The 13,216-nt window shown below is 44.5% G+C and overlaps 1 protein-coding gene across 4 annotated transcripts; it reads right to left on the bottom strand.

Moving 5' to 3' along the window:
- Positions 1-273: 273 nt before the first annotated feature.
- LOC127673841 (patatin-like phospholipase domain-containing protein 4) lies at positions 274-12,967 on the bottom strand. 4 transcript variants are annotated; one of them, XM_052169604.1, is made up of 8 exons: positions 12,831-12,967; positions 12,441-12,557; positions 11,719-11,903; positions 10,183-10,277; positions 9,937-10,072; positions 2,316-2,381; positions 1,805-1,957; positions 274-422 (listed from the first exon to the last, which is right to left on the bottom strand). In XM_052169604.1, exons 3-8 carry the CDS (start codon positions 11,896-11,898, stop codon positions 291-293), a joined length of 762 nt encoding a protein of 253 aa, XP_052025564.1. In that variant the 5' UTR covers positions 11,899-11,903; positions 12,441-12,557; positions 12,831-12,967; the 3' UTR covers positions 274-290. The 4 variants fall into 4 exon arrangements, with proteins under 4 accessions (XP_052025564.1, XP_052025563.1, XP_052025565.1 ...); XM_052169603.1 differs by lacking the exon at positions 12,831-12,967 and having other exon boundaries at positions 12,454-12,717; XM_052169605.1 differs by lacking the exons at positions 12,441-12,557; positions 12,831-12,967 and adding an exon at positions 12,272-12,320.
- Positions 12,968-13,216: the final 249 nt, after the last annotated feature.

Genomic DNA, 13,216 nt, shown 5'->3' with positions numbered 1-13,216 from the left:
CTGAGCCTATGTGTCAGTCACGCTTCATATGTGTCAGAACACACAGGGAACTCTTGTGTACACATGTTAATCGGGGCATATGCATACTAGCCTTTATGTCAGCACAGACATGTCAGTCAGAGTGCAAATATGTCAGAGGTCATTCCCGTCAATCTGCTCATACATGTCACCCAGAAAGGGAAGCTGAGGCAGTGGGATTATCCTAGACAGGAGTCTGAGCCAGCCTTGGCTATACAGACACATGTATGCACACACTGAGTCACTAGCCTGAGCTATGCACGTCTGCGCATTTATTGATGCCAGCACTCCCTGCGCAGGAAGCGCACCATGTCAATCATCCCCCTGCTGTAGATGGCTTCCATCATCTGCCTACCCGGTGGGAACAGCATCTGCCATGCGCGCACCAGGTTGGCCATGGAGATCTGGTGGGAGAAATAAGAGACATACTAGCTGGGAGTCACAGGAACATATGGCATATAGCCCAGGATGGGTCAATCCCCCTCCCTCAGCTGCCCAAGCACTGGGAGTAAAGGCTTGCACAGCTGTGTCACATGTATGATGTTCATGTTTATACTTTATGTGTAAACTATGTGTACATATGGCATACATGTTACACATGTGATATATACATGTTTCACATGTGTGTGAGGCATGTTACTTATATATGTGACAAGTCATATAAGATACATACGTAATATACATATGTAATATGTAACTTACAGTACATGATGGGCAATAACATGCATGATATATATCATGTACACATGTAAATCACAGATTATAGACATGTTATTAGTCACATGTAAGGTGTAAGATTTATACATCACATACATATGTATAATTAGTAACATGCAAGATATACACATGATAGATGCAATACACACAGTGCACTGTACATGTTACATATCACATGTGTTTGTGTAGAATACTGTATGCATCATATGCACTGTATAGCACACATTGTTTTCATATGATGCATAGACATAACTTCAGGTGTATACATTAGTCATACCACAGAAGTAACATGTATGTTATAAACAATGCACACACCTAAATTCAATCACAACACACAAATGATAAATGATATGCACATTGTATTGTACACATTTATCATATGATGTGCACATGTAACTGCTCTACATGTGTACACATTAATCATGTTAAATAACACATATGCTATCAATATGACACAAACCACATTGTGTATTCTACAATGATCTATTTAGTTCCCTTGTGTAAATGACTCCACAGATCACATATCTCTATGTATATAACCAACCACATATTATGAAGCACACAGCATACACACACTGTTATGTGTAAATTCCATGCTATACCTTGCAATTTCTCTACACACCACACACATGGGACACTTGGGACACTTGGTATTGCTTAAAATGATATGGGAGGTAGAATCAGCATGTGTTCCCATGTGTGTGCATGTGTACATTTATGCATGTGTGTTGTTTTTTATCTATGCATCCAGTGGAATCGACATGGGGTTGGTAGTGCAGTCTGCACTGAGATTAAGGCAAGGGTTGTGAAAACTACATATAACCATCATGTGTACACATGTCACTATATACATTATGCACACAGGACACTCATGCAGGTATTATATGTTGTTATATCCTGTATAACCATATAAATTATGTGCCTATGTATAAATAACCATGTCACATACACAAATTATACATTATATCATATAACATACATAATGCACATATGACATCCTGTGTCATATGCATGTGTGCGTCTCACATCCTCTGTGTGCACTGCACCCAACATGCACACTGTGACTCACCGTGATGTCCTGCTTGGCGAAGCTCACACACACGCCAGGCCACCCTGGATCCTGCGGGGACACATCCGCCCGTCCACTGAAGGGTGAGAAGGTCAGGGTGCGTCCCATGGGTAGCACGGGCAGGCTGTCAGTAAGGCCGCCGTCCATCCAGCGCTGCCAGGAGGGGACACACATACATATGGGTCACATGCGTGATGTGGGTCACACGTGTGCTGTCTGCATGGCTCACATATGTGTCTTATGGTCGTGCCTGTGTCATTGCCACACATTGCACATGTCCTATGTTCACAAATCATACATGTATCCTAGGTTGGCTTACACATATGTGTTATGGTCACACACGTGTTACACATTTCCTATGTTCACATCTCACACACCTGTCCTATGTTGGCTTGCACACACTTTATGTTAATTCCTGTGTCTTCTGCAAACATCACACACATGTCCCACAGTCATGCCTGTGCTGCTCACCCATCCCCCCAGTCCCCGAGCATAGCCACACCCACAATACCTGCCCTGCATACTCCACAGGCTCAAGTCCTGCATAGACAGGTATGAAGCAGCTGGCGAGGAGAACCTGTATGTGTCAGAACACATGACAGCTCAGGAGCACAGGGTCAAAGGCACTCATACATATAATGCAAATGTTATTTACATCTCAACCACATATCATGAACATGTTATTTACATACCACCCACATCGACATTACATCCACATAACATTTATACATGTACATATCAACCATGTTTCTCCATGCCATGGAGATGCTATTTACATTTCAAACACACATCATCCATGTTTCCAACATATCATCCACATGTTATCTGCATACCACTTACACATCTATCCCTTCCCCCACAGCATTGAGCTGGGCTTTCCAGCCCATTCGATCAGTCTGCTACATTCCTGGCCGCCACCCCCAGCCTTCCGCTTGTGTTATCCCTGGCCTTTGTTCTTCTGAGAACCATACAGCTGCTTTCACCTGGAAATCAAGGCTGCCTCAGGGCAGTCTCACCTGGAGACATCCAGGACCTGCAAGACATGAAGTCCTTTAATCCCAGCAGGCGACCCGCTGAGAAGAGGAGCCAGTGAGTTCTCAGATCTCTCCTTGAGTCTGGGGGCAGGGTTTTATTTTAAATAAAATAGGTAATATTTTAATATTTATATATTGACTAAATATTAGTAAAGCATTGGTCTCGATCGGCTAATGTCGTCCTGACTCATTTCTTTTGTGGCCTCCCCGTTTATCCCCAGAATTCTCTTCCAGGTCTCCAGTTCACCTCTAGTTGCTGGCAACTACAGATTGGCACCCGAACAGGGACAGACCTGATACAGGAGAATTTCCTGAGGTGACCCTATCTGGCGAAGCTTCGCAGAAAAACAGAAAGAAGATGGTATCCTGCACGGTAAACAACTATAAGAGTTAAATGCTAGCGCTAGTGTAAGGTTTTATCCTTTGAAACTATTGTTGTGGGTGCGGAAGGATATGGTTAAGCAGAACAGTATTGGCCCGGCACAGTATCTGCTTGGGATAGATAGTGGAAGATGGGGCAGGAAAGTTCTCAGCAGAGATGTGCTCGCAGCATTCAGGAGCTGCTGCAGGCGAAAGGGATTGGGTTTGAAGAACAAAGATCAGAAGATTTCTTAGATCAGATAGATTCTTGCTGCCCATGGTTCTGAGAAAAAAAGAACCTTAAATGAGAGTGCCTGGGAAAGAATTGGTGATTCGCTAAAGACTGCCAAGGCAGATAGTATTAACCCCTGCCTCTGGACACTTATAAAGGATGTTATAGATGAAGGAACCCTGGAGGAATTAGATATTATGCAGGAAGAACTTAAGGAATCTCAAGAAGAAAGCCTGCTGGAGAGGAATTTCTCAAAAAAGGACCCTCTCCTCTCTAAGTTACAAAAACGTGGATAGTTTAGAAGAGGAAGCTCATCCCAAAAGAGAACAGCTGAATTCCATGGAGAAAAATGGCCTCCTACAGCACCTTCTGCTCTGCCTATGATCTTGGTTGTAGGAGATGATATCCAGAAAGATATGCAGTTACAAAAATTGGAGCATGAGATTAAGTTGCAGAAGTTGACTAATGAGTTACAGGAGCTAAAATGGGTATCAAATGCTAGAGAGAACAATGATCTTGAGACGCGCCAATCTCCACTAGAAAGAGCTGTAAGTCAGGCTCGTGGAGTAGGGCAGGATACGTCAGAACTGTTAGCCTTTCCTGTCCTTGAGATCGAAGACCAGGAGAATAGGATTAGACAATATCAGACATTGGAATTCAGAGTGATAAAAGAATTAAAGGCAGCTTTGGCTCAGTACGGCCCTACAGCTCCTTTTACACAAGTTTTATTGGATACTGTGATGGAGTCGAATTTAACTCCACAAGATTGGAGAACTCTGTGTAAGGCTACTTTGTCAGGAGGAGATATTTTGCTTTGGATTTCTGAGTGGTGTGAGGCTAGCAAAAGAACTGCCATCGTAAATGCTCAGGCAGGCCATCCAGATTGGAATGCTGACGTGTTACTGGGAGAAGGTGTATATGAAGGAAATACTAACCAGATTGGGTTTCCTATTGCAGTGAATGCCCGCTGTGCTTGGAATCTTTTACCATCGAAGGGAGATCTTAGTGGAAGCTTAACAGGTGTCAGACAGGCTCCTGATGAGCTTTTTCAGGATTTTATAGATAGATTATTGGAACAGCTAACAGAATTTTTAGAAATTCTCAGGCAGAAAATCCGTTGGTCACTCAGTTGGCTTATGAGAACGCTAATGCAGCCTGCTGCGAGGCCATCAGACCTCACAGCCAGGACAGACTTGGCTGGTTATATTCGCCTCTGTTCTGAAATTGGCCCCTCATATAATCAGGGTCTAGAAATGGCTGCAGCTTTGCAGGGAACCACCATACAGGAAATACTTTCACAGAGATGAGGGAATAAAAAGTGTTTTAAATGTGGTAGTCTGGGTCATTTTAGAAGTGATTGCCCTAACAACAGGGGTGCTATAAGCGGGCAATCAGTTTGCACCCCAGGAATCTATTCTAAGTGTATGAAAGGAAACCATTGGGCTAGAGAATGCAAATCTAAGACTGATATTCAAGGCCTGCTGCTGTCAGGAACCAGGAGAAGGGGCCAGCCCCAGGCCCCGACTCAACCAGGGCAGACAGTTTATGGGGCTACGAAAGCTGCTGCCAAGCCAGGAAAATCCATCTTTGAACTTACCAGAGCAACACCAGGAAGTGCTGGACTAGACCTCAGCAGTACCTTCTATGTTGTATTAACCCCAGAATTGGGTGTCCAGATTCTGCCTACAGGAGTCTTTGGACCTTTACCTGCAGGAACTTGGGGATTACTTCTAGGACAAAGTAGTTCTACTGTAAAGGGGATGCAGATTTATCCAGGTGTCATAGTGACTATGAGGGAGAAATAAAAATTATGGCTGCTTCCCCTCATAGTGTCATAACTATACCTGCTAACCAAAGAATTGCTCAATTTGTTTTGGTTCCTTTACATCCACTGCCTTCCAAATTCGTTAAGGATAAGAGAGGACAGGAGGGCTTCGGCTCCTCTGGAGTGTATTGGGTTCAATCTATTACTAATAAAAGACCTAACCTTAAATTAACAATTGAAGGAAAGGGTTTTGAAGGATTAATAGATACGGGAGCTGATGTAACAATTATTAAAGGACAAGACTGGCCATCCAGCTGGCCTTTGATGGAAACACTTACCCATCTCCAAGGTATTGGATATGCTAATAATCCAAAACAGAGCGCGAGACTTCTAACTTAGAAGGATGAAGAGGGAAATTCAGGACAAATCCAGCCTTATGTTATACAAAACTTGCCTACTACCCTTTGGGAGAGAGACCTTTTATCACAAATGAATCTGATTGTGTGTAGTCCTAATGAAAATGTCACTAGGCAAATGTTAGAGCAAGGATCTTTGCCTGCTCAGGGGCTTGGGAAAAAAGGGCAAGGCATTAAAAGGTTTGAAAGCCCCCAGCCTAACTCTTAACACTAGAGGTCTGGGGCATTTTCAGTAATGACCACTGTCTTGCCTGCATCCCACGCCAATAAAATTCAATGGCTTAATAATAATCCTGTGTGGGTTGATCAGCGGTCTTTATCTAAAGAAAAAACAGAAGCTGCCTCTTCACTAGTGCAGGAGCAGCTAGAGGCAGGGCATTTAAGAGAATCTCAATCTCCTTGGAATACCCCAATATTTGCTATCAAGAAAAAAATCTGGTAAATGGAGATTGCTACAAGATCTAAGAAAGGTTAATGAAACTATGTTGCCCATGGAAGCTTTACAAACTGGACTTCCATCTCCCGTGGCTATTCCTAGAGAATATTATAAAATAGTTACAGATTTAAAAGATTGTTTCTTTACTATTCCATTACATCCTGAGGATTGCAAAAGATTTGCTTTCAATGTTCCTTCTATTAACTTCATGGAGCCTATGAAAAGATACCAATGGATAGTTCTTCCTCAGAGCATGGCTAACAGTCCTGCCTTATGTCAGAAGTTTGTGGCACAGGCCATTCAGCCTGTAAGACAACAGTGGCTGGATATTTACCTTGTCCATTACACAGATGATATTTTGATTGCGGGGGGGGGGGGGGGGAGAAGGGGGGAAGGGGAATCCTCAAACTTTGCTTTTGTGTTTTAAAGATTTGCAGCAAGCTTTAGCCACTAAAGGATTACAAATAGCTTCAGAGAAAGTACAAACCCAGGATCCGTATAATTATCTGGGTTTCAAACTTACAGATTGAGCTGTTTTTTCCCAGAAGATAATTATTCGCAGGGACAATTTAAAAACTTTAAATGATTTTCAAAAGTTATTGGGTGACATTAACTGGCTTTGGCCATATTTAAAGCTTACTACAGGAAAATTACGACCTTTATTTGATATTCTAAAGGGGAATGCTGACCCTATATCCCCTAGATTATTAACTCCAGAAGGACTTTTGGATTTACAGCAAGTGGAGAAAGCTATTGAAAATAGATTTGTTACCTATATAGATTTTTCTTTACCTTTACATCTGCTAATTTTTAATACGACTCACTCGCCTACAGGTTTATTATGGGAAAAGGCTCCTCTTATATGGATTCATTTGAGGGTGTCTTCAAGGCGTAATATCTTGCCGTATTATGAGGCAGTAGCCCAAGTGATTGTGCTTGGAAGAAAGCAGGCGCTAACTTATTTTGGCAAAGAACCAGATGTTATTATTCAGCCTTATAGTGTAAATCAAGATGCTTGGTTAAAACAGCATAGCACAGATTGGTTGCTTGCTCAAATAGGCTTTGAAGGGACTATAGATAACCATTATCCTCAAGACAAATTGATAAAGTTTTTAAATACGCATGAGGTTGTATTTCCTAAAATGACATCTTTACAGCCGTTGCATAATGCTCCTTTAATTTTCACAGACGGCTCTTCCAAAGGAAGAGCTGGATATCTTATTAATAATCAACAGGTGGTCATAGAGACCCCTGGGCTTTCTGCTCAGTTATCAGAACTGACAGCAGTATTCTGTGTCTTTCAATCTGTAAATAGTACCTTTAATCTCTTTACTGACAGTGCTTATGTTACATTTTCTGTACCACAGTTAGAGACCTGTGGCACATTTAATTTTAATACGCCAGCAGGATCCTTGTTTTCACAATTGCAAAGTATCATTCTTGCCAGGAAAAATCTTTTATATTGGCCATGTACGAGCTCACTCCGGTCTTCCTGGAGCTTTAGCTGAAGGCAATCAATCAGTGCACTGACAGAGCTCTTATAGGAGAGGCTTTAAATTTAGAACCTGTGGAAATGGCTAGATGTGATCATAATAAATTTCATCTTTCTAGCCATACATTAAGACTCCATCATAAGATCACAAAGGAGCAAGCAAGAATGATTGTAAAACAATGCCCTAATTGCCTTACATTAGCACCAGTTCCTCACTTAGGGGTTAATCCACGAGGCCTTATGCCTAAACGAATTTGGCAAATGGGTGTAACTCACTATGCAGAATTTGGAAAATTAAAATTTATACATGTTTGCACTGATACTTGTTCAGGATTTCTCTTTGTTTCTCTACATTCGAGAGAAGCCTCTAAAAATGTAATTCATCATTGTTTACAAGCCTTTAATACCATGGGATTACCCAAGGTCATTAAGACAGACAATGGACCAGCCTATTCTGGCAATAACTTTATCTCATTTTGTAAAGGATTTGGTATTAAACATAAAACTGGAATTCCTTATAACCCAATGGGTCAAGGAATCGTAGAGCTTGCTCATCGCACCCTTAAAGACTGGCTTTTTAAAACAAAGAAGGGGAATCTCTACCCACCCACCCCCCAGGTTACCCAAAGCGCATCTTGCTTTTGTTTTATTCGTTTTAAATTTCCTGCAGACTAATGCTAATGGTCAATCTGCAGCAGACAGGCACTGGCACCCTACCAGTTCTAATTCTTATGCCATGGTTAAATCGCGCGACCCTTTAACATGGAACGGTCCAGATCCCGTCTTAATCTGGGGCAGGGAGTCAGTTTGTATCTTTTCTCAAACAGAAGATGGAGCCCGAAGGCTTCCAGAACGATTGATAAGGCAGATAAATTCACACCCTAAAGCAGCTAGTACGTATAATTAATTCACAAAGGCATTCTCTAAGCTGCTTCTCACTTACTTGGGAAGAAAGGTTCCTTTGTGCTCTTGCAGTTAATTTGCAAGGCAGGCCTCTTGCCTGAGTCACAAATTTGCAATCAAATTGAATGCCTTGGGCCTTCCAGACACAGCCCAAGCAGGTTTTTGTCTTTTAATCTCTTTTTGTGTTTCAAGCAGGTATCTCTCAGATACAGCACTCGAAGGTGTGCTACTGTAGCAATGGCTTCTACGATCTGACAGAAGGCTGTGCAGTCCTGCCAGGCCACACTCACAGGACATTTACTTTACCAGTGGATCCCCAGAGAGGGGGCTGCATAGAACCGGATCTATGCATGTATGTTAATTTAACAAACATGGGCATCAGTTTGAGGTGTGAGGCGAGGCACTGCAAGGGAAAAAGAAATGTCCTGCTTCCGAGTTTCCCTGAGAAGCACGCCCGGCTGCATAGGAGTTGACATTGAAAGACTTAAATTATTAAGGCAGTCTATTTCCCCTCCCCTGAAAAAGATGTCAATTAATGTTTAAGGGGGTCGAGGCCACTGCTTTCCCTGATTAAAGCCCATTGTCTTTTGACGAATATATCTATCCACTGAGGAGCCATGAGTTGTCGGCCATCTCCTTGAGTCTGGGGGCAGGGTTTTATTCTAACGGCTATATATTGACTAAATATTAGTAAAGCATTGGTCTCGATCGACTAATGTCATCCTGACTCATTTCTCTTTCATGGCCTCCCTGTTTATCCCTAGAATTCTCTTCCAGGTCTCCAGTTTTCCTGTAGCTGCTGGCAACTACACACATCTACACAACACTCACAATACCATCTCCATATACCATACATACATGTACCACACATGCACATATGCCACTCCCACCTACACACCACACTAAAGCACACACATCCACATGAATGTGCCCCCACTAACACACACACATGTGCACACACTTAACTGCATAGACACACATGTGACTGCGTAACAGATGTAACCTGCTCCTCCTCAGAGCAACAATGTGTATCCTCTGAACGCATGTTGTCATTACATGGTCCCTGAGTGGGAAATACCCGACTGATGTGCAAAGGTGCATACATGGACACACAAACTAGAACACTACAGTGGAAAAAGTTCACAACTACCTGTAGGTTGGGATGGTTCTGTGTGTAGGATCTGTGTGGATGCACACGGATGACCGTGTGGCATCTCCTGGTTCCACAGCATAGACAGAAATGATGGAAGATACTGGTCACATGTGATGAGTTGAAAATCACTGATGAGGCCAGTCACATATGACAGCACAAGGGGGAAGTGGAGGGTTGGGGGACACAATCTGTGTGCAGAGTCCCGTGAACATGTCTGAACTCTGCACAGACCACTGACATGCCATGCTGTGTGAACCCCTAACATGTGAACACACACCCAACATGAGAACACTCACCTAACATGAGAACACGCCCCTCCACACACATCTTTGTGCCCTTACCGTGATGAGGTCGTCCCTAGAAGTGAAACTAGACACCAGGTGGCTCCTCCTGTCCGCCATGCTGGTGACCGACACATGCAACCGTCCCTGGGCCAGTGTGTGTGCGTGCTGGGGAAGGATGGAGTCAATGCCGCCTCTGCACATGCATGCAAGGACACAGAATTGGGGGGACATGGAGATGGGAGGTCAGGCACCATGTGCTCCTGTGTGCAGCTCTGGCCAGGACACGTGTACACTGACACCCACCTAAGCCGAGCCATAAAGTTGTATCCAGGCGTTACCGGCCCCAGTGCCTGCATCCTCGTCTCCTCGGCAAAGGCAAACACGAATCTGGTACATGCCTGCAGGGTGGGGTCTGTGTGTGAGTATGTGTCACACCTCTGTATGCCATGAATGACATTAAATGATGTTATCTGCCTGATCCATATAGTCTATGTCAGGTATTATACAAATTACAGTGTATTACACATACTACATATTATAACACACTACATGTGATTGTATACACATCATTACATGTATGTGCATGGTGCAGTGTGCCACATGTAATAGCATACATGTGATTATGTGCCATTTCGTGTTCTTTACACAATACTCATCATTTTGTATAAGGCATATAAAAGTATTCTACACAACATGCAATCATGTATCATCATAGATAGTAAAACAGAATAGTCACGTGACATATCTACATGTATCCTATGTGACGATATGCATCATGTAAAGTACAACCTGTGTAGGAAGGTAATATGATGTTACCACTTACAGCATACAGCATCATGGAGTTACACACTTCAACATATGAAAGCTGTTCATATCACTTGAATTATATACATTATGTAACATGTAGCGTACATCATACACCCCAAATTGACATGTATAATACACTGTGTAATATATTACAAACATATAATACATATAGTCATGTCATAAGTGACCTCACTGCACAACGCATCACATGTATGATTACATGCTTCAGTGCACCATGCTATGTTACCATTGATATTTTATGTAGCATATAACATGAAATGTACAGCACACAACATGTAATGGCACATACGACACACACTTTGAAATGTGTTTAATTTCCGCACATGTCACATCCATGCACACAACACGGATATTCTGACGGGGCATGTCATGTGCTAAGGTAGGGACTCATGACGCACATGACGCACGGACTCATGTTCAGACATGTCTACACTTGATTTACTGTACTACACTGTGCACATGCCACAGCACATCGTATGTAGAGTACAAGTGTGTCACATAGTAGGCAGTTTATATTAAAATGTCTTTAAGTGTATGTTGTATGGACACTGAACTGTGTCACCTACATGTCAGACTGCATGTTGCATGTATTTAATGCATAGATCATAGTACATGCTGTCTGTACTACACTGTATGTTGCATGTGTGCGGTATCACATGCAGTATGTGTAGTTACGCTGTATGCACACTCTAGCCTTTTGAGACACTATGTGCTGTGTGCATACTCTACTACATATGTATCACATGTATGTCGCCCATGTGTCACACGTCTATAGTCAAACTGCGCACACTATATCACATGCCATATGCGTCACACCGTGTGCTGTGTGTACACTCTACTACATATCACACATATGTCACCCACGAGTCACACGTGTGCACACTATATAGCTCGTCATATGCGTCACACTGTGTGTACACTCTACTATGTATCAAACGTATGTCACCCACATGTCACATATGTGTAGTCACACTGTGTGCATGCCCAGCGCATCACACCTGCCCCCCTCACCTCAAGCCTCTCTGGTGCGGTCAGTAGCACAGTGGCCACCAGAGCCCCTGCTGAGGCCCCTGCAAAGCCAGTGATGTCATGCAGCAGGCCCCGCCCACGCGTGCACAGCATGGTCGCTGCCCCCAGGTGGTAAATACCCAGAAACCCGCAGGCTGAGAAGGAGAGGTGAGTGTACTTCATGGCGGCTGAGAAAGAAACACATACTTGTAATTAGTATACGCCTTCGGACTTGTGCATGCTTTCTACATACAACAAGATGCACAGCTGACCTACTGACTGGGAACTGTGATTGACAGACATCTCACCCGGTCCCACCCCCTCAGCCTGTGACCTTCACCTTCCTTCATTAGCCCCACCCCCTTACCCCTGACCCCCACCCCAGACCCTGCTCCAGCTCCAGGGAAGGGAGCAGTGAGCTAAATTACTCCACTAGGCTAGAGAATTAATCAGTCCAGACCACACCCTCCTCTTCAAGCCCAGCGCTCCCTGGAGACCACGCCCTCATTGTAACCTGGGAAGCCCCGCCCCTGTCCTGTCCCCTGCCCGCCCTGACCTGCAAACCTGGGAAGCTCCACCCTCCATTCCTCGCGCCTGTCACTCCTCAGCTGACCTGGGAATCCCCGCCCACTACTCCTGGCCCCGCCCCTACCACCCCAGTAGGCCCACAGCACTTATGCGTCAATCTAGCCTCCAGCCAATCCCCAGACGCAGATGTCACAGACCAATGTCACTCACAGCCGCTGAGCCAATCGAGATGCGGCAGGGGCCGGCCTAGGCGGTGCGTGGAGTCCCGATGTCATTCAACATGGCGGCACCCATAGGGTTGGCTCTAGGCCGCCCTGTAACGAGGGATGCTCAATGGTATTCCGGTATTCCGGCCCCACCTCACCGTCCCTCGCGCCCTTATGACATCTTCAGACCGCGTCCATGCCCCCGTCCCCTCGCCTCCTGCAGCCGACACCGTCCTAAGAAGTCGGTGCCTCGAGAAGGTTCTGCTGCAGAGCGGGTTGCAGGGCCTGTCGCGCCTTATGACGTCACCGGCCTGCGCCCTCCCGTTCCCTTCTCGGCGTGCACAGCGGGGCCTCAGCTCCAGAACAAGTGAGGATTCAGACCTGTCATGAAGCCTCGGCCCTTGTGGCATCATCATCCCGCTCCCTTCTGGTCAGATGGCTGGCCCCGCGGCCGGAAACCTCCCCTGCCCTGGCCCTAAGGTGACGTGCGGGCCGCGCCTCAGGGGAACTTGACTTTGCGCGTGCACGCCGACCCCGCCCCTTCCCCAGGCTTGACCTTTGCCCCCTGCAGGCGCTTAGGAGCCTGTCCTGTTTTCTGATGTGACCCCGGGAAGTGGTAAAAATGCAGTAAACTAACATAAAAGACTCTCGAAAACTATGCATGTGATGGTGCCTGTTCCTGTCCATGTATATGTATATATATATACCAGTTAATTGGACTGATAGGTAGAAAGATAGAGTTACATGTATGATTTTTATTTCTTTTT

The sequence above is a fragment of the Apodemus sylvaticus genome, chromosome 23 (genome assembly GCF_947179515.1).
Source record: "Apodemus sylvaticus chromosome 23, mApoSyl1.1, whole genome shotgun sequence".
Lineage (NCBI taxonomy): Eukaryota > Metazoa > Chordata > Mammalia > Rodentia > Muridae > Apodemus > Apodemus sylvaticus.
The sequence above is the reverse complement of the archived record's forward strand: the minus strand, read 5'-3'. Positions and strand labels throughout refer to the sequence as shown.